This window comes from Dipodomys merriami, unplaced genomic scaffold (assembly GCF_024711535.1).
Source record: "Dipodomys merriami isolate MVZ:Mamm:240054 unplaced genomic scaffold, mDipMer1.0.p SCAF_42, whole genome shotgun sequence".
In the NCBI taxonomy this organism is placed as follows: Eukaryota; Metazoa; Chordata; class Mammalia; order Rodentia; family Heteromyidae; genus Dipodomys; species Dipodomys merriami.
The window spans coordinates 12,028,771-12,050,708 of record NW_027205826.1 but is presented as its reverse complement, the minus strand read 5'-3'; the positions used below and the strand labels follow the sequence as shown (position 1 = coordinate 12,050,708).

Genomic DNA, 21,938 nt, shown 5'->3' with positions numbered 1-21,938 from the left:
GTTGAGTCAGCTTATCATGATACTGAGTACTTGTCCTATACCATCTCACCTCTAGTCATAGCCCTTCTCAACTCACCTTTCCTTCTATTCCCCATAACTGCGTTGCAATTTCTTGACTATTCCCAGGATTCTGTGCCTTTACATAGAGTTACCTCTACGTGGAACACATTCTATCAGCTTACCTTCACAACATTCAAGGCTGTGGCCAAGAGCCAGCCTATGCAGAAAGGATCCCTAACCATAATGACCTCATCCTGAGCCAGCCACTTTCACTGGACTCTACACTGTATTTTTCACCATATGTATATAAATCTTGCATTCCTTTGTCTCTCTCTCTCCTCCAATGGATGATAATTATCTTGAGGGTAAGAATCAGAATGCTCTTTCCAAAGTCTATGGATCCCTCGTAGGATGTCAGTTAATCTGATAAACCAATAGACCAATCAGCACTAGACTTAAAATTGAATTTGATCCCAAATGTGCAGCACTTTTCTTGGTGATGAACATTAAACAAATATATATTCAATACGTTTATTTTACTGATTTAGAACCTATTATTATGAGTATTTCCCTCTAAAAGTCCAAATCATTCTCTTTCCCATTATATATGTGTTAAGTATTTTACTCCTAAGATTTAATTATTGCAAGTGACATTATTATCCTACCTTGGTTATCTTAGATAACCAAGACAAATGAAAGACAAATGACTTTTCAAGATCTGAAGCATACCCTTCTTTCATCCTTCCTACTGTAGTGACCTCTTTCAAGTGTTTGCAAAACAGTAGTCTTATTCTTTTTCAGCTATGACTCAACATTATCAAAAAACTATTGCATTCATTCATTCATTATATCCTTATTGGGCAACTACTATATGCCAGTGATCAGATCTGATAAGTGAACAGATAAAAGTGCTGAAGATTACACATCTTAGGCCTAAGCCAGTTTTGTGAATGTTGAAGATTTAGTAACATAAAATATAAGCAGAAATGCAGAAAGCAAAGGCAAATACAACAGAAGTAACTTAAGTACTATCCCAAGAAAATAAGCCTTTGTAATAGCCCCTATTGGAGATACATTGGATATTGTGACATTTAACTTTCTAAAGAGATCTGAGAAAATATATACTTTTGTTGCTTTTTGACATGAAATTTTCTTTGATTCCTTAAAGTTTATTTGAGAACCTGCAAAAAGAACATGTGAACATATTGGGATTTGTACTTCAATGTCAGGCCTGATCTCCTGTACCCAAGCACAACCTCAAATTAGGGAGAAAAAAAGCTCTTTGTCTTTTTAAGAAGCTACGGAAGGCAGCTTGTTGCCTTGATGAGAAAAATCTGAAGAATGAACTTTCAGGATCAATAAAGCACCTTGTTGAGTAATTTACAGTAGAATGTGAAAACAAATATACGCACAAAGAGCCCCAAACACCACATAGCCCGTAGTGTGACACAAAGGAAAGAAGACAGTAGTTGGCTGCACCCAAGGTGGTCTGGCTCTTTCTTATTAATTTTTATACTAACTCAAGTACCTGTAGATCCTGGGCAACTACTCCTGATTTGGATAGTTTCTTCCCAGGTCTGTCACTCACCTAAGCCTATATGTCTCTAGCTAGAGGAGAAACAGATGGAAAAAAGACAGGAAGCTTTTCCAGAACTGGGAGTGCTTAGAGTAGGCTACTGGAAGGTGGTAGTGGAGGACTTGGCATAAGTAAGTTGCATAACATAAACCAGGTTCAAGTTATGAGCTAGCAATCTCCACACATCTTCTGTGACTGTTTCCACTGCTGTTTATTTTTTGAAAAAAAATCATGAGTTACCCTGACCACCATCACTGCTTGTAGTTGTCATGAAAATACAGGGCACCTTCATGAGACTCACATTCCCCTCACATAAGTGCAGTACTGTTATACATGGTGGTCATTTCCCCCAGCCCTCTCTCCCTTTTGAAACCATAACAAAGAAATCACAGTATTGGAAATGGCCCTGGCCCTTTGAAAAGGGGGCAGAGGCACCAGCCAAGAGCCCCCACCTCAGGTTCACAGAGCAGTCCAGCATTGACAAATGTGTCTTGTAGGTTGCTTATAGCTGGAGCTATCTCTACTCAAAAAAAAAAAAAAAAAAAAAAAAAAACCTCAGTTAGTAGTTCATTTATCACCTCCTCCCCATGTGAAATTGAGAAGATGGTGGAGAGGTATCTAAACCAGATTTTGCATTAATAAGCTTTATGGATTCAAGAAAGTTGCCTAAAAGTCTTGGGTCTCAGTTTACTCATCTATAAAATAAGTAAAATCTGACCTATCATGTAGGATTGCTGTTAGTATCAAGTGAAACATTTATAAGTAAAACATCAATAACTATCAATATCCTCCAAAGATCACTATTACCTTCTTATGAGTTTTAATTCATGATTTTCTTATTGTCTACAATTTAGCAACATCATTCACATTCTATATTTTAAAAGAAATCTTAGAAAAATTGCCAACCCATTCTTGCTTGTGGTTCATTCTCATGATCAGAAAACATGACCCAACTCTGCAGTCACTCACTGGGGCCTTCCTGTTCTCCAGGGATTACGACAGAATCAATAGCTTCTCCTTAAAATGTTCTCCAACAGCGAAGTGCAAATAAGGCAGAAAGGATGCTACACACATTTGGATTCTTAAAGTCTAGCTGGCAACAAGTTTGTTATTTTATTTTTCCCAAGAGCGAGAAGTGACTGGCATTTTATTTGTTCAACAGCTATTTTTGACATTTTTATTTTACACGAAACACTATACTGACCACTATCAATGTGGGGTGACAAAAGTGAGGCCGACGAGAATTTACAGAAAAGATAAAATAATTCATTTCACACAGTTTTCTTGAATGCCTACAATGTAAAGCTTCTTCTGGGTCCTGGAGACACTAATGGGTGGGGGAGAGACAAACCTAAGGAACATGTTTTCTTAGGTAGACAAGTAAAGAACAAAATAAATAAGACAACTGCAGGTAGAAAAAATGCAAATAAATAAATAAATAAACAAGATGATTAAAAAATAGCTTAGTACATGTGAGAAACAAAGTTCAGAGGGAAGAAAGTGGGTAGAATGGAAAGAAACCAGTTATGAAGAAAGAGGAGCCAGATCATCACTGCCTATATGCCCAGCACTAGTTAACTTTATCTATAAAGAGTTGGAAAATATTTTAGTGTTTGCATGTGTCTCTACTGCAGGTCTTCAATTCTGCCATTGAGATAACTGAATGAGGTTGTATTCTAATAAATGTTATTTATGAGCATTTAAATTAAAATATTACTTTCATACTTTATGAATTATTTTTACTTTGCTTTCAGCATAAAAATAATATCCTTAACTCACAGGTTCTACAAAAGTAGTGGTAGTAGTGGTAGTAGTAGTAGTAGTAACAGTAGTAGTGGATTTACTTGGAAGTTCAATTTGCCAGTCTTCCACTGCAGACTCTGTTAAGAAGTCTGAATTTTACTCCAAGTATGTCAGGGAATCATGTCAAGATTTCTATGTAGAAACATGTGGTGGTATGATTGATGCTTTAACAAGATCCTTCTAGCTTCAGTGAGTTGGTGGGGAATGAATAGAGGCAGACACCAGTTCTACTATAAAACTTCTGTTAGAATACAGAAGCAAAATGACAGTGTGGTGAGGTTGATGATAGTAATGGAGGTAAAGAAATTATGTAGAGACCCACCTGAAATAGACTATAAAGGTTATATTGACAAAATTATATATGCATCAATCACTATAGCATGTAATACAGAGAATTCATTAAGAAAGGAAGATGGCAACTATGGGGAAGGAGAGAGGATAAACTAAAGTTGAAGGAGACTAGGTCTTTCATTTGATTAGATTTCTGCCCAGAGTAGATGAAACCATTCACCATGTCATTTCTCTTTCCATAGCTCCATAATCTAGTTTAACACTGTTATTTGCAAAAACGTAGATGAACCTAGGAGATAGTATGCTAAATGAAATCAGATACTGAAGTAAAAATACTCTCTCATACATAAAGCCTAAAATGTAAGTTCACATAGGAAAATGGAATGAAGTGATTACAGAGATCACTGGAGCAGAGGTGGAAAAATGACAAGATGTAGGTCAAAGCTGCAGTTACTTAAGATGAATTACTCTAGAAGTAGAATGTTCAGCATTAAAACTATAATTAATAATACTGTACCATATACTGGAAATTTGCTGAGAGTAGATTTTTGTCACAAAAAAGTATAACTTTAAAAGATGAAGGTTATGTTAACTGACTTGACTGTAGTAATCATTTCATTATGTACACTTATTAAAGTTACTACACTGTATTCTTAAATGTATACAGCACAAATTTTAAATGAAGTTAATTTTAATGTCAACTGATAAAGTCAAATATCTATTAAATTAATATTTCTTAGCCTGCTATATGCTGTGATACATGCTAGCTGAGGGGGATAATGTGGTGGACATAGTCACTGGCCTCACAGAATTAAAGCTAACTGCACAAGAACATCTGTGCTACAAAAGGGACAGCATTTGACACTCTATGAGAGCAGAATCTTAAGAATTCTTTTGGGGCTCAGAGAAGATCTCTGTGCAAAAAAAAACCCAAAAAACAAAAACACCAATATTTATTGTTGAGGTAACCAGAAGAGAAAAAATAGTGAAATGAACATCAAAAGGAAGGAGAAGAAGCATTTCCAGCAAAATGAACAAGATGTATAAATTTCTTGACAGATGAAGGAGCCTGAAAAAGTTGGCAATCTAAAAACCAGAGAGAAAAAACAAGTAAGTAGCATGAAATTGAAGCTTGAGGATAGAGACGTCCTAGGTCTTCGGGGCTTTGCAGGAGGTTTGAGGTCATTATCCCAGACTCAGTAAGAAAAGATAGCCACTTTTGTTAAATAAGTAGTTAATGAATGACTTAGTATATCTTATAAAAAAATTATAAGAAAGAAGCTGAAATTCTTTATTGGGAGAAATTATGAAAATATCTCTAAAAGATACTGGTAGAGGTTCATGATGTTTTGTATTTTCTTCCCTGAACACATAGTAAAGGAAAGGAATTATATGAAATAAAGATCAGAAATGTCCAATGAAGTCTTATTTCTCAGCTTACAGGAGGAAATGAAACTAGGAAGATTGTCCTCTATCTACCAGTGTCCACAAATAAGTCAAATCCAGTCAACTGAGCCCATATTCCAAAATTCTACTAGAGGAAGTAGAGTGGATGTCTTATATAAAGCCTGTCCTCAGGGAGTTTAGTTTCTCAAAATTATAAATTGAATCTTTTAATTGGATATAGTAGTGAAACTAAATTTAATTTAGTGAAACTAAATCCAAATAGAATGCCTTTCTCTAAAGGCTCATCATCTGACAGCCAAGTTAGGATGTTTTTGCTTTGACCTTTGAAGCTGGTTATTTACTTTTACGAGGACCTCCAACAAGATTCAGAAAGCTATGAATTGCATATCTTGAAGCTTGTGTGTATAAATTAGATGACCAGTTCTGTGCTCACCTTGCTCCATACTCCTCAGAAATAAATATAGCTTGCCAGAGCACTCTCCTTTCAGACAGCAAAGGCTTCTCTCTGCTAAAAGAGCTGCTCCAGGAAAAGAGCTCTGACCTTAGGTGCAGCTTAGGACCTCTTCTCCCATCTAGGAGTGGAGCAGTAACACAGCCTGCAGATCTCTAATTAGCTCCTGCTATTATGCAATTACATCCATTACAGTCCTTAAAAAGCTGATACTCCTTAAATAACCAAAAATTACCCCATTTCTTTAAAAAAAAAAAAAAAAGCCTAAGCCAGGTGCCATGCCTACAATCTTAGCTACTCAGGAGTCTGAGATCTGACGAGTGTGGTTTAAAGCCAACCTGTGCAGGAAAGTCCCTGAGACTCTTATCCCCAATTAATCACCAAAAAGCTAGAAGTGGAACTGGGTCCCAAGTGGTAGAGTACCAATCTTGAACAAAAAAGCCCGGTACAGTGCCCAGGCCCAGAGTTAAAGCCCCAGGACCAGAGGAAAAAGAAGAAGAAAAGCTAAACATCTTACTGTACTTCTTACAACTCAAGGATATAGCAGCATGCCAAGAAAAAAGAAAAAGTAGAGGAGTCTATCTGGATTAGTGAACTGTGTGCCTGTATTCCATCTTCAGTATCTTCAAACATGAAGCCTTTTCATGAAGCCTACATGAATCATGATATAAAATAGAATAGCAGCATATAATAATAAATATTACTGTAAATAATAACAAAATAAAACAATAATAATGAAATCCAGACAGTTTGTTTCAGCATGAATGCCTTTCATACTATCAGGAACAGTGAACTAGTATATCCTACAATCAGCTTTTAGATTCATTTCTTAGCCACTGACTCTGCCACACTGCTCAGTCAAGCTCACAGATGCACCTCTTAAGGGCTATATCTGGAGCCAGTCTGCTGCTCAGACCTCTGTGAATTTCCCACTACATGACCTTTAATATTCTTTTTTTTGGCGGGGAGGGGGGGGTGTCTGGTTGTGGGGCCTGAACTCTGGGCCTGGGCTCTGTCCCTCAGCTCTTCAGCTCAAGGCTAGGGCTCTACCACTTGAACCACAGCGCCACTTCCGGCTTTTTTCTTTTTGCTAATGTGGTGCTGAGGAATCGAACCCAGGGCCTCAGGCATGCAAAGCAAGCACTCTACCACTGAGCCACCTTCCCAGCCCAACCTTTAATATTCTTTATTTTATCTTATAACCTATTTATTCTCCCAAAATGCTTATACTCATAATTAATGGACAGGTACAATTTCCATTTAAGTGTTGATTGATATTTCATTTACTTAAGGCAATTAAACAGCTTAAAATGAATCAATAAAGACATGCTGAAATTACACTTGCTCATCAATGATATCAGTAACTTCTCAATTTTTGGTGCAATTTACAATGCAACATCCACCCAAAATATTAACTATAATTTCATTATTATTACTTTCTCTATTAATTTCCTTTTTACTCTTAAACATGAAAATCTAAGATAAGGCTTTATGTTTGCTCTGAAACCTACATAAATAGGCAACTATGACCAAAGCCAAGGTGTATCTCCTGGGTTGAGCATTTCTAGTACTTTCCAAAGCTTGAAGGTAGTAGTCAGGAAATTTCTCTTATAAAGAGCCAAAAAGTAAACTACGTTTGGTGGATCACATATGGTGTCTGTCACATATACTTCTTGGAGATGAATGCATTTTGTTTGGCTTTGTTTTTACAATCTGTTTAAAAAGCAAAAACACAAAACTATCCTTAGCTCTTGAGACATACAGAACCAGGCTTAGGGGAGATTTGACTTATGAAATGGCAGTTTGCAAAAAAAAAGAAAAAAGAAAAAAGAAATGGCAGTTTGCTGATATTCAATCCAGACAATTCATAAAACAATAAATCAAGCTGTTATTTTATCCTCTGCTAATTTCTATGGTGTAAATATTCCCATCATAGCCAGTTTCAAAGTCCCAATATGATGTCACTAAGCAGAGACAGAACAGTACAGCTCTACATACTATTTCCATCATTTAAATAAAATAGATGTCTATAAGCTCATGCATAAATCATAGTAAGACACAGTAAAATAAAGAACAATTAATTTTGAGTATTTGCTGCTTTCATACAGGTCACTTAACTTCACACTTACACAACTTAATTTTTACTGATGGTCATGTTGACACAATTTCTGACATTTAGCAATTTACATGGGTCAACCATAGCACTTTACCTCACGTATCCCATCTGGGGGTTATCTACAGTTCTGCCTTCCTCAACCTCCCCGTCTGTGCTGCCTCTAAATGCCACACCATTATATTACCTGATCTTAGATGAGACATGATGAGTAGACTTTGTAATTAATACCTTGTGATTCACCTGAAATCTTCCTGACTCTTGGTTCAAACAAGAAACAAATATGCAAAGCAAAGATTTTTTTTTCAGTATCTTCCTAAGGTAAAAAAAAATGACTTCTCTTTGATCTGTGTTCCAGTACTTCCACGATTACAGAGTGTTCATATTTTCTCAAGAAACTAAGGAACCCCTAAGTTAAATGTTCAAAGAAGTACATGAGAGTTGAACTCTGTAAACCATCACAGACATTAAAGCTGGCAGCAACTAGGCCTCTAGAAGACAAGTATCCATTGAACAAATATTTCATGGTAGGCATGGAAAGAGAATGTGCCATAAAAAATAGTAAGAATAATAAAAATAATAACTTTCATTTAGAGATCTGAGGACATAAGAAAGAATAAATCCAGGAAAACGTCATATAATAAATAACAAAATAACTAAGAGGGAAATTAAGAAGCGAATGATTGGGATGGTAGAGTATACCTCTTTTATAGCTGCCTGCATGCTGATACTTTTCAAAAACTTGAACATTCAGACTTCTCTGCTTCCAAACTGTATTTGCTTATATGTCTATCATAAGGGGGGGGGGACTAAGAATGCATAATGTATGCAGATAGACTCAGACTATTTTGTGAATAGCAAAAAAAGACATATAATACAATAAATTAATACTGTTCTCCAATTCTAACTTTGCTTTTAACCGTTTAAAAGTAGGTAGGTACAAGAAAAATTTCCCTAGTGTCAAAAAAAGATCTTTTGCCCTTAATTTATATCATTGTTTTTCTAAGGAAATTTAATTTAGGGAAAAAATGTTTTTCTAATTAACTGGGTGGTTGTGTGCTATGCAAACAATAAAGATTCTTGTTTGGAAGTAATGCATGCCCCTGCTCCTACGACTACCAAGGGAATTTAAAATAAAAAATCCAAGGAGCTCCAACCTCTATCTTGCCAGAACTAAACAGAATTCCCAGCCCAAGAATTTTCATGTCAGTTCCCAATTTAAAAGCCACAAGTGTTGAGTGGGTTCATGCTGCAGGAAGAAACCTCTTCTCATCACTAGAAATGACTGCATTTGATCTGTCTGGGTCTCCTGGCCAGTGTATCCTTCCCTCCCTCTCTGTTCCTCTTGAGCTATGGTTGGCCTGGAAGGTTAGAAATGCACATTTAGATGGCTCAGAGGAAGATTTCATAATGCTCTGGTGCTGGGCTGGCCAGTCTAGCCAAATTCCATTCATTAGCTAAGGCGCCAGAGTGAATGTGACTAGTAAGAATGCTGTTTTGGTTCCATCAAAAGCTGATAGAAAATCGGAAATACATTTGTGTTTTTCTGGTTTCTAAAAGGCAATAGGAATGATGGAAGACTCCAGGGTTGTGTAATGTAGAAGACAAGGATTAATCACAATCTCAACCCCTAACTGAGCAGCACAAGCAAATTCCATTCTCTTTTTATACTGTTTTTTTTTTTCTATTCTGACATTGTTTTTAAACCTTCCACGTAACAGTATCAGACATCTGTCTGATTTAAACCTCAAGTATTCCAAAGTTAAGAATCTTGTATTCTGTGCATCCAGGTCTAAGGCTTTGGAAAATGGTATTAATCACACATGGTCCCTGCCCTTAAGGAGCTTTTAAACTAGAGAGACAGATCTTTTAAAAACAAAAATACAAAGAAGATAAGCACAATGTAGAAGATATATAAAAACTGCCAGGAGAAAACAGTCAAGCATGCTGCCCTTGGGTAGTTAGAGAAGATACAGTAAAGAGGGAACTTTTAGTTCAAAGTAGAAGCTCTGGGGAAAAGGAAGGCATAGAAACAGATCAAACAGCATAAGCAATGGGTCTGAGGTCAAGCCACAGATAAGGCTAAGGGTGTAGGTGAGACCTGAACAAGAAGAGAGAATGTAACATTTATAGTACACTCTTCTTATGGTTGTAAATGGGATCAAATAACTCTGGGCCAGGAGGCATTTGAGACTTTAAGAATAATCTGTACAAGCTGGGCGCTGGTGGTTCCCGCCTATAATCCTAGCTACTCAGGAGGCTGAGATCTGAGGATCACTGTTCAAAGCCAACTTGGCAGGAAAGTCCATGAGACTCTTATCTCTAATTAACCACTAAAAAACCGGAAGTGGTGCTGTAGCTCAAGTGGTAGAGTACTTGCCTTGAGCTGAAGAGCTGAGGGACGGTGCTCAGGCCCAGATTTCAAGCAACCACAACCAACAACAAAAATAATAATAATAATAATCTGTATAAATAGATGTGTTTGTTTATGAGATAATCAACTGAAGGGAATTTAACTCAATATTACTACTGTGTGTATGTGCATGCACACACAAGTGCTTGTACATACACACAAACACACTTACTTCTTCACACTATTCACCCCCCAAGAAGCTAGACTAAGACTTAGAGTTTGAGTACCTAAGTTGAGAGTATGCACACACAGGCTTCAAATTCACCTGAATTGGAAGTGGCGCTGTGGCTCAAGTGGTAAAGTAATAGCCTTGAGCAACAAAGAGATTCAAGGGCAGCACCCGGGCCCTGAGTTCAAACCCTGCAACCAACAACAAAAAAAAATTCACCTGAATTCTCTGATTGCACGCCAGAAAACCTCCAGCTATAATTTGTATATTCTTGTCACTGATGCTATAGTATTTCCCATCACATTATAGGCTTCAGGTAATCAAGCAAGAACATCAAGCACTCTTTTTCTGCTTATGTTTCCAGACTGTGCTTTATATAGCTGCCATCAAGTATTGGTGGTACAAAGCTAGAACTTTCCTGTCTGCCTCAATCCAGTTTCTGGAGCTATAACAAAATATCTCAGCCTGACACCAGTGGCTCATACCTGTAATCCTAACTAATCAGGAGGCTGAGATCTGAGGATGACAGTTCAAAGCCATCTCAGGCAGGAAAGTCCTTGAGACTCTTATTTCCAACAAACCACTCAGAAAACCAGAAGTGGCACTGTGGCTCAAGTGATAAAGCACACTAGCCTTGAGCTGAAGAGCTCAAGGACAGCACCCAGGGCCCAGACTTCAAGCCCCACGACCCACAAAAAAAAAAAAAAAAAAAAAAACTTCAGACTGGGAAAATTATAAAGGAAGGAGATTTGCCTTGGCCTGTGGTTCTGGGGCTAGGAAGCCCAAATGCATGATACAAGCAAGACCTCATGCTTCTTCAACAGGCATCAAGAAGGAGCAAGCATGGACGTACAGCAGAGACCAAACACAAGGGGCTGCCTTGTTTTATAACAATATACTCTTGTGGTGCCTAGTGCAGTCCCATGAGATTTAACCTATTGCTATAAGAAAGGCACTCACCCCTCTTAACAATCTCATTACCTATTAAGGGCCCCACCTCTAAACATTGTTTCCTTGGAGCCAACCTAAAGCATGAGTTTCAGAGGGCATTTACCATATCCAAACTACAGCTCTGCCCAAATGACTGTTTTTGTACCTTAGATAAAAATTAAGTATTTGCTAAAGTAACAAAGCCTCCTATTTAAAATATTCAGTTATTTGATATAGTGAATCACAGTTTGATCTATAACCAGATTCTAAAGAACACTGAGGTCATATATGTTACCTTTCTTACTAATTTTTAACAGCTAGAAACCACTGTATGACTAAACCCTGCTTCTACTTCCTAAATGTAAGTAAAAACAGTTTCTCTGATCTTCATCTTAAAATTAAAAGTCATATATAGTTTTAAAGTTCATATGTATAGTTCTTACCCTTCAGGGACTTGGATCAGCTCATAAGTGATTTTTTCAAGGTTTTACTATGAAGTCTTTAAACTACCTACATGCAACTTTCCAGAAACAGCATGCTAGAGTGCCTTGCTAAAATTCCCAGGTGCTCTCTCAAGTGACTCCAGCTCACTGTTCCATGCTTATCCTTTAAATGATCAGAGCATCTTTTGTCTCTGTGCAGCTTCCTGTCAAAAGAAGTCCTCCAACCCACAGAAGCACAAGGAAGAAAAGCACTATTAGTAGCCCTGAACAGATTGGCCATTCCAACAAGGAGAACATTTTCCCTCCCTTTCTCTAGCCCCTTCCTCTCTGAAATTCAGATGTTTTATAAGATCAGATTAGACTTAAAATTTGGAAGACTTACTCCCACAGTAGAACCACAGCTCCTTACAAACCCATTGCTATTTTTGTTCTGTTTTTCAAAAAGGCTCTGTTTTTCCACCTGAAGCATGCTTTGCAAAACATTTCAATAGAACAGTAATATTTTTTAGTAAAAAATAAATTGTGGGACTGGGAAGGTGGCTCAGTGGTAGAGCACTTGCCTTGCATACATGAGACCCTAGGTTTGATTCTTCAGCACCACATAAGCAAAAAGAAAAAAGCCAGGAGTGGCACTGTGGCTCAAGTGGTAGAGCACTAGCCTTGAGCTGAAGAGCTGAGGGACAGCGCCCAGGCCTAGAGTTCAGGCCCCATGACTGAACCCAAAAATAAATAAATAAATAAATAAATAAATAAATAAATAAATAAATAAATAAATAAATAAATAGTGTTTTCGCCTAAAATTCTGAACTCATTAATCACTTGCCAAATAATCTGGTATCATTCTCACTAATCTTCGCTCTGCTTTGGGAAGTCATCCTGAATTCTTAAACTCAAGTCACAAACTGTTGATTATAAAACTTCCACTTGGAATTCTTAAACTCAAGTCACAAACTGTTGATTATAAAACTTCCACTTGGGATTTCGCTACAACAACCAATCATGGCAATCATTGTCAATGGTAACCGAGGATTTTTTTGTCTTCTCAAGTGTTCTTGTATCTTTTGCTCTTTGTAAATGTCCTTGCACATTTACTATTTTGTTTTGTTTTGTTTTGTTTGTAATAACTCCTTCAGTCATTCTTTTTTCACCTTAGCTAGAATCAGGTTAAAATATTGTTCTCTGTTTAGAAATGCCCCCTAATTAGCCTTTAGAAACTATGAGTCTTTTTTTAAATATGTTTTTTATTGTGAAAATACTGTACAGAGGGGTTATAGTCACATGAGCAAGGTAATGAGTACATTTCTTATCCAGCATTGTTGCCTCCTCCTTTGTTTTCTCCCTACTATCCAGTCCCTCCTACCTCCTCAACTATACCCCTGACCACCTACCCCCCATCTCTCACCCCACCTAAGTTGTGAAGTTCATCTTTCGACATAGCGTCTTGTACATCTCCTTGTTGCAATGGGTCAATCTGTATCCCTATTTAAACATTTTGTTTTTTCCATTCTCCTCCCCAAATTATACCAACATCAAATACAGTGAAAATAGGGGTTATACCATGAGAGAGAGATAGCTCATAAAAAGCATAACCATTTTGAAAATTATACATGTATACACAGCTTACCTAAATACTACAGGAAGATAGAGATGTATGTTTTACTGAGGGCATGGTTCAAGTGGTGAAGTGCTTACCTAGCAAACATGAGAAACTGAGTTCAAATCCCAGTACTGCAAGAGGGAAAGGAACAGAGAGGGGGTGGGGGGGAAACAGAGAGGAACAGAGAGAAACAGAGAAAAAGAGAAGTTTTAGAATATGTACTCTAAGGAGATAAAGGAATGACTTGAGAGTTAACTCATAATCTTAATCATTTGACTCTAATTACATTTTGTAACATAACTAAGAGCTTCAAAAGCAGAAAGAGAAGATTCTCATGGAAGAAAAATAATCACCATGTTGGAGAAAGTACTACAATCCTTTTGGGATGTTTGTACACCACACACACACACACACACACACACACACACACACACACACACACACACACACACACACACACACACACACACACACACACACACACACACACACACACACACACACACACACACACACACACACAAAACATTACTGGAGAGAAAAAAGAATGACACTTCTATTAACAAATTTATCACAATCTAACAAGAGAAAAGCCAATGCCATAAAACATAATACAGTGTAATAAATCTTATTTTATATGAATAAAGGACTTATGAAGAACAAAAACAGGTGTATTTAGTCCTGAGAAAATTACAGTTGACTTTGCTAGATCTTATAGAATTTCACCAAGAAAATGTTTAAAGATAAGTAAAAGTCAAAGAGGAAGAAAATAATCAGGTAATGGGGACTTACAGCAAAAAGGCTTTTTTCTAACAAATCATTTTTTTCTCAGAGCAACTGGATACTGTGAAGAGATTTTAGGTGAAAGAATGAAATAATTAGATCTGCATTTTTAAACTATGATTCAAGCTAAAGTAAGAGGACTATATGGGAGGATGAAAGATAAGCTGAAAAATCAGTTAGGAAGGGATTGTGAGTTGATTTATACAAGCCTGATCTATGATTATTGCAGTGGGAAAAAGGAGGAAGTTACAAAAGGCACTTTAGAAGTATCAACTATTAGGTTTAATGATCAACTGATTATAACAAAGGGGAAAAGAAACAAGTATGCTCTGAGATTTTTGGCTGAGTGATTGGATATATGGAAGTACTATTAGCTAAAATTGAGAAAACGTTCTTTTGGCTAAAAGAAGTACTTAGAGCATCGAGTGGGAGTACTCAAGTGGAGATTTATAGGAAGAAATTAGAACTCAAGAGAAGCTACACCTAGACTCACAGGCTTTAAAGACTCATTATTGCTAGAGACATAAAAGCTAGGATCAACAACAGAAACAATGGAGTGGGGGAAAAAAGGCAAAAAAAAAAAAATCTCCCAAGGTACACCACAACTAAGGGAAAAGAAGGTCCTAAGGAACTAAGGGGAAGAAAACCTTAAAAAGAATCAACCAAAGGTCAGGAGAAGCAAAAATAAAAATAAAAAGGTATACAACTAAATTTGGAAGGAGCGTTGCAAAATCTAAGGGAGGCTAACAATGGCAAGATGTCCCAAAAAGGGACTGTTGCCTAAGAGGAAGGAAGGCAGGAAGGAAGAAAGGAAGGAAGGAAGGAAGGAAGGAAGGAAGGAAGGAAGGAAGGAAGGAAGGAAGGAAGGAAGGAAGGAAGGAAGGAAGGAAGGAAGGAAGGAAGGAAATCAAGTTGGATTCACAGGGGCATGAGGAGGAAAAGAGGGTGTAAGGTAGTAGATGACTCAAGAAAGCAGCAAGATCTGGAGATGATGTGACACAATTATGAAATATTGAAATGTCACAGAGAATTTACCTTAAAATTTTTGGCCTGTAGCTTGTGACCATACATTCAGAAACATAGTTGCCTGTTTATGGGACTTCGGCTCCTTAAACTCCTGCTTCACTGAAGCTTGCCTTAAAAACCCACCATGTGTAAACAGTTACTTAAGAAACATATTTCTCATGGTGCACAATTTACTTTTCCTGGCCATGGATTTTTGGGCCAATGGAAAAATGTTATGAAAAAACATGGTCTTACAGTAAAATTGGGTGTTCGAACTTGGATGATTTAAGTGGGAATGAATAACCATCTTGAGGTTCATGGCAGAGAAGAAATGTATTGCACAGGTCATCTACCAATTTCAAGATTCTGGGGCTGAAGAGAAGCCAATAACAAGCTTGCAAGAAGTTAGCATGGAGGGAAAAGAGAAAAGGAGAAGGGAACTGTATATGAAACACAGAAGGGTGTTTCCAAAAGGAAAAAGTGTCAATGATGGGGAGAAAACAAAGAATCTTCTTTATTTAGGATAGCTGGGACCTTAAAAGAACATTTTTAGTAGAATGATGAAACAGAACACAAATTTAGAAAGAAAAGAGAATGTAATCCCCTAATGTACCCTTCATTTCTCATATGCAATAAGTTATCTTCTATATATAATGAACCATTGTATATAATGTGGCTAAGTTATATGTGTATATACATGCACACACATAATGGTCTAATATACAAAGCTATATTGTCATGTACACCTTAAGAACATTCAATCAACAATGGACCAAATATATTTAACTTAGTGACATGATACCTGACTTAGTCTGTGTACGTACACTCTATCATGTCTGCACAAGAAAGACATTGGGGGGGGGGGGCTGGTCATGGGGCCTAAACTCTGTGCCTGGGCGCTGTCCCTCAGCTCTTCAGCTCAAGGCTAGCGCTCTACCACTTGAGCCACATCACCACTTCCAGCTTTTTTCTTTTTGCTTATGTGGTGCTGAGGAATCAAACCAAGGGCCTCATGCATGCAAGGCAAGTGCTCTACCACTGAGCCACCTTCCCAGCCCAAAGACAGACATTTTTGAATGATGCATTTCTTATCATTGTTATTAAGCAATGTATAGTTGTGTTGAACATATAATTTATCTCACATTAAGAACATCGTAGAAATAAGGCACAAGCCCCAAGTTCAAATCCCAACACTGTCAAAAAAGAACATCACAGCCGGGCGCTGGTGGCTCACGCCTGTAATCCTAGCTACTCAGGAGGCTGAGATCTGAGGATCGCGGTTCAAAGCCAGCCCGGGCAAGAAAGACCATGAGACTCCTATCTCCAATAAACCACCAGAAAACCGGAAGTGGTGCTGTAGCTCAAGTGGTAGAGCGCTCGCCTTGAGCTGAAGAGCTGAGGGACAGCGCCCAGGCCCAGAGTTCAAGCCCCACGACTGACAAAAAAAAAAAAAAAAAAAAAAGAACATCACAAAAATGAACATATACTGTAATATAAATTATATTTATCAAGGTTCAAAAAAGCTCATAATATACATTAATGACAACTGAATTATTACTTTTTTTGCTCCTCTTTTAAAAAATAAACTTCAACTTGGAAACTGACTTGAAATCCCAAGAAGGATTATGAGATGTGCTAGTGAAAGAAAAAGGAAATAAATAAACATTGTTTCTAAGAATTTCAAGCTAGTCTGCTGGGCACTCACGGCTCATACCTGGAATCCTAACTGCTCTCAAGAGACTGAGATCTAAGAACCATGGTTCCAAGGCAGACTAGGCAAGAAAGTCAATGAGATGCTTATCTCCAATTAACCACAAAATAATGCCAGAAGTGGAGCTATGGCTCAGGTAAGTAACAGAGTGCTAGCCTTGAGAGAAAAAGAAAAGAAAAGAAAAGAAAAAAAACCACCAGGGCTTAAAACAGAAAAAAAAAGAAAGAAAGAAAGAAAATGAAAGGAAGGTAGGAAGGGAAGGGAAGGGGAAGGGAGGGGAGGGGAGGAGAGACAAGGGGAGGGGAGGGGAGGGAGGCAGGTTGGGAATTACAAATTATAAGGAACCTTCTTGACATGACTGAATTTATTGTCTTTTTCTCCCCTACCCCTCCAGTGGGATGGAGCATGTCAAAAGACTTTTCTCCGTTGGCTGGAGAAATCATCATGGAGAATATGCAGACCCTGAGATGCACAATCACAGGACTTACTACGGTAAAAGTCCTACTGGCACACTTGCCATTCCCTGTCACTGATATCTGCACTGGGATGCTTGGTAGCAAAAGCCTACTCTGGAACCAACAGTCAACACCCAGCCCTGTGGCAACAACTGCCACTCATTAAACGTGATATGTCTGGTATCCATAATCTGAACTTCACAAAGGAGTAAGCAGACAGCATGAACCACTTTGTAAGCTGCCATGTTCTAAAGAGATCAGAAAAAGACTGGCCTCATGCAAGCCTTGAAAGCTGCTGCTTTCTGGATCACAGTCTAATCTGCAGGGGATCAAAGGCTCTGAGAGATCCAATTTTGACTCCCTGTCTGATGGTAAAAATAACAGCCTAATCGAGCCCTCACCCCCACAGTCTCAGCTGAGATCAGTCATCAATTGGAGTCACACAATTTCCTGAGAGATATCCTTTCCCCTTGATTAAAAAGAAAAAAATCTGTCTAAATCTGCTTCTACATAAAAAGAAATTATATATGGTGGAACTACATTTCTCAGTAACCTAAACCAATTTAAACTGTGAATGAAAAACTAGAACAAACCATATTTATTTGTTTAAGCAATCTAAACTCAAACACTATTTATGGAACTAGGAACCATATGAAGGTATGAAAAGCAAAAAATAAAAATACCTAATAAATCAGTTCAACCTGCAATGAATCCTATATTATCCTCAGTTATAATACAAAAGAAAAAAATTTTAATCAAAATCTTTTAAAAGTAAACTTGATTGTTTATCAAATTCAAATAATATCTTCAGATTTTCATATGGGAGAAGTAGACAGATAGTTCTGTTGTTGTTTTCTTAAAGTCTAGTCAATTAAAATAGTTATCTGTAATATATAATCCTGAAACCGCATTTAAAAGCTGCATTAGGCTCTATCTTTTCAAGTTTGAACCAGTGTATTCTAATAGAATTTCTTGGTGGCTGGGTCACCACCAAGCATCCTGACTTTTAGTTCTAATCACATGTCTACACCAGGGGCCAGAACTGTGGATTACCAGTGCAAACAAACCCCTGAGTGGGTGGCCCCCAGAGATTCTATCAGCAGAAGAGTGATTCCAACCCTCTGGCTCATGTGATGGAAGAAGGCCAGAAGGAACCTTAGGGAATTTCCATTTCTTAAAAGAAAAAGTGATATGTCAATAAAAATGGAAAATTCTCCATAGAGGATTTCTCTAATATCTGAACTAATTTTTATAGGGATTAACTTTTTCCACTTGGCCATCCAATGAGAATGATGCAGACATTATCCTAATCATAAAAGCCTAGAAGTAGATTTACACTTCTGCATAATCCCTATAACTTTGCAGTGCATAGAAACCCATTTTCAGTGTGAGAAAAAAATTGACTTCATAATATGGTAAGGCCAATATTATTAAATCTCTAGCAAAGCTTTTTTTTATACTTCAAATACCTTTTTAACCATCTTTGCAAGAAATGTTAGTTTCTCAAATGACCTTTTTGTTTCATTACAAAAAGAAAAGAAAAAAGAGAGAAACCTCAAAGCAAAACATAAACTACACAAAACATTTTAAAGGATTATTAGCAAAAGAAAGCAACTTTATGTATTTATTTATTTGTTTGTTTGTTTGTTTATTGGCCAATCATGGAGTGTGAACTATGAGGCTGGGTGCTGTCCCTAGGCTCCTTTTGCTCAAGGCTAACACTCTTCCACTGGAGCCACTGTGCCACTACCAGCTTTTTCTGTGCTTAATTGGTGATAAAAGTCTCACAGACTTTCCTGCCCAGCCTGGCTTTGAACCATGATCCTCAGATCTCAGCCTCCTGAGTAGCTAGGATTATAGGCATGAGCCACTGGCACCTGGCAACTTCTTAATTCCTAATGCCATAAAAATACATTAAGGACTATAAGCCATCATTTCACTAGTGTCTTTAAAATTGAAATCACACCAAAGAGTTCATCTTAACTTTAAATATTCAACAGCCAGGTAGAAGGTATTTAGTGCAGCATGATTTTTGTGGCACAAAATGGCAGCAATCCAAATGTCCATCAATGGAAAATGAGCTAAATAAATGATAGTATTTGGTCATAGTAAAGTACTATGTGACCACAAAAGAATGAGGCTAATCTTTAATGCACTAATTTGAAATATAATTATTCCTTGTTAACTTTCCAAAGTAATTGATCAACTAACGGAGGGGATGGCTGTTTCTCTGGGTAGGGGAAAATACCAATATACCAACTTTAGGTCACATATTTTCTTAAGTTTACCAAAACCAGATGTCACCCAACCACTTAAAAATTATGTGACCTAAAATTGGTATATAATTGGGAAGTGCACTGGGAAAAATATGATAGTCCAATTCTGAACAAGAAAACACATAGAAACTAATAGGATACTTCAAATATTTTCACAATAATATATAAGCACAATGGTTAAGAACATTAAGAAAAATATGAAAAGTACAGACAGTGGAATCTCAAAGGATGAGCAAGTTATTAACCAAAAACAAAAACCTGCTTCTATGGTAAAAGTGATTAACTGCAATGCCTGATGCATTATTCTATTTCAATTCTTTGCAGGGCCAACAATATTTTGTCCAAGTCTCAGCTTACAACATGAAAGGATGGGGACCTGCTCAGACCACAACCCCAGCATGTGCCTCTCCTTCTAGTAAGTGTTGGCTACTCTGCAACATGACCATAAGCTCCAACATTAACTCCATCCTCAGAGCACCACTGACAGACCTATTTCCTACAGCTTACAACCATGATGCTTCTCATGGAAGCATCCAAGCCACAGAAAAATAACTCTTCTGATAAAATTCTCCTGGAAAGGCTGCTTGGTAGAGTGAAAGGAGAAAAATCTGGAACTAGAAGACTGAGTTTAATCATCATTATACCTTTTATTAGTTGTAACCTTCAAACATAACTTGAGCTCTCAGATCCTCCACTGAACATCTGTAGAATGAGTTTCATCATACCCTTTTCCGAGGCTTTCTTGGGATGAGAAGACAATATGAGGGGATGGCTGGCCCAGAGTACAGGACAGGAGAATGGGTTTCATTTTCCTTCCCTAGTCCCCAGTGGACATGTCATATCAACTTCATGAGGGATAAAATCTAATACATTTTACTTACTGACATTTTTCCAGAAGAAACACTTTCTTAATAATAGAAACTCTGGACAAGGCAAAGCAATTAAACTTGAGGTTATAGTTGAACTCTTCACAGTTGTTTTTGTTATCAGGTTAATAATTTATAGACACATCAGCCTTTAGACAAACGAGGTGGAGGGCAAAACTGCCTCTTTTCCTTTCAGTGCATTCTATACTTCTAAGATCTCTTTTAAAAGGGTCATTTTGCTACCATTAACAATTTAAAATCCTAATTTAGAGCAATATTTCTTACCTTAATGAGCAATTATAAACACTCAGTTATTTAAGGCAACTTAATTTCTCTCTAAAATAAGTAAAAGTTGTTCCCGTATAACGATAGGTTATTTTGTTTTGTTAATGTAATAACAACAAAGAAACAAAAGAAGACAAAAATGTTTTGTTACTTTGGTACCTATTTTTAAAAAAATTTTAAATGAAAAAAAAAATCAGGGGTTGGGAAGGCAGCTCAGTGGTAGAGTGCTTGGCTTGCACTCATGAGGCCCTGGGTTAGATTCCTCAGCACCACATAAACAGAAAAAGCCAGAAGTGGTGCTGTGGCTCCAGTGGTAGAGTACTAACCTTGAGCTGAAGAGCTGAGGCCAGAGTTCAGGCCCACTACTGACAAAAAAAAAAAATCACCCTGCAATGACCACAATCTATAACATTTGTACTGGTGGCTGAGAAACCAGCAAAGACCTCTTTGAATTTTTTGAAGAGTAGTTATGTATCGCCTGGTATATTTGGCGATTATCTATTAACTAGAAATTTTAATTAACTAGAACAAACATCTGTAGTCAGACCATATGATATATTTTTCTCTGTAATGAGCCCAGTGCTCTAATCTGGTAGTTAAAAGTACTATTAAATGCTTCTTGAGAGAAAATCACTATATCTTTTATGGAACATAATTTACCTCATTATGCCAACTATCTTAATAAAATCCATTTCCAAAAAAAGAAAAAAGAAAATCCATTTCCTTTTGCTCCAAATAACTCATCTAGGAATTTAACCTAAGAAAACAGAAATGCAGATGAATAATATGTGAAAAGATGTACAAGTACAATATACGGACAATAGTAAAGTATCATGTTTGGTAGGGAAAACAACTATTCATTATTAAGTTAATGGTTAGGTAAGGTATAATATATTCATATTTATATCCAACAATAAAACCAAACATAACCACTAAAAATCATTTATTGTGTGGGAAAATGTTCTACAGTCTGTTTCATGTAAATTATAAGAATAATGATAGTACAAATTGTAGGGTTTTCCATATAACGTTTAACCATTTTTCTACCTATAATTAAGGTAAGTCTGTGTGTATTGGTATGAAAATTTAACAATGGGGTAGGGTGCTAGTGGTAGAATCCGAGTTATTCAGGAAGCTGAAATCTGAGGATTTCAGTTCTAAGGTTCAGGGCAGACAAATACATAAGACCTGTCTCCAACTGATCAGCAAAATGTTGAAAGTAAAAGTATATCTCCAATGCTATGGTAACTAGCATCCTAATCTCAGACAAGGAAAGTAAATACAAAGTAAACTAAGGGCTAGCAAACCATGTCTGACTACCACCTCTGGCAGAATCAGATAGTCATGTTCAGTCACATAGGGCA

General features: G+C 37.2%; 1 protein-coding gene and 1 long non-coding RNA gene across 4 annotated transcripts in view; one reads left to right on the top strand and one right to left on the bottom strand.

The window, feature by feature from the left end:
• The window catches only part of Ankfn1 (ankyrin repeat and fibronectin type III domain containing 1), a 328,779-nt gene that overhangs the window by 232,918 nt on the left and 73,923 nt on the right, over positions 1-21,938 (top strand). For both annotated transcript variants that reach the window (XM_069993244.1, XM_069993243.1), the window contains exons 8-9: positions 17,087-17,184; positions 19,748-19,838. In XM_069993244.1, the coding sequence (XP_069849345.1) occupies positions 17,087-17,184; positions 19,748-19,838 (189 nt within the window). The remainder of the gene's footprint in view (positions 1-17,086; positions 17,185-19,747; positions 19,839-21,938) is intronic.
• The window catches only part of LOC138807461 (uncharacterized), a 426,938-nt gene that overhangs the window by 331,591 nt on the left and 73,409 nt on the right, over positions 1-21,938 (bottom strand). The gene's annotated exons all lie outside the window — the stretch shown is intronic.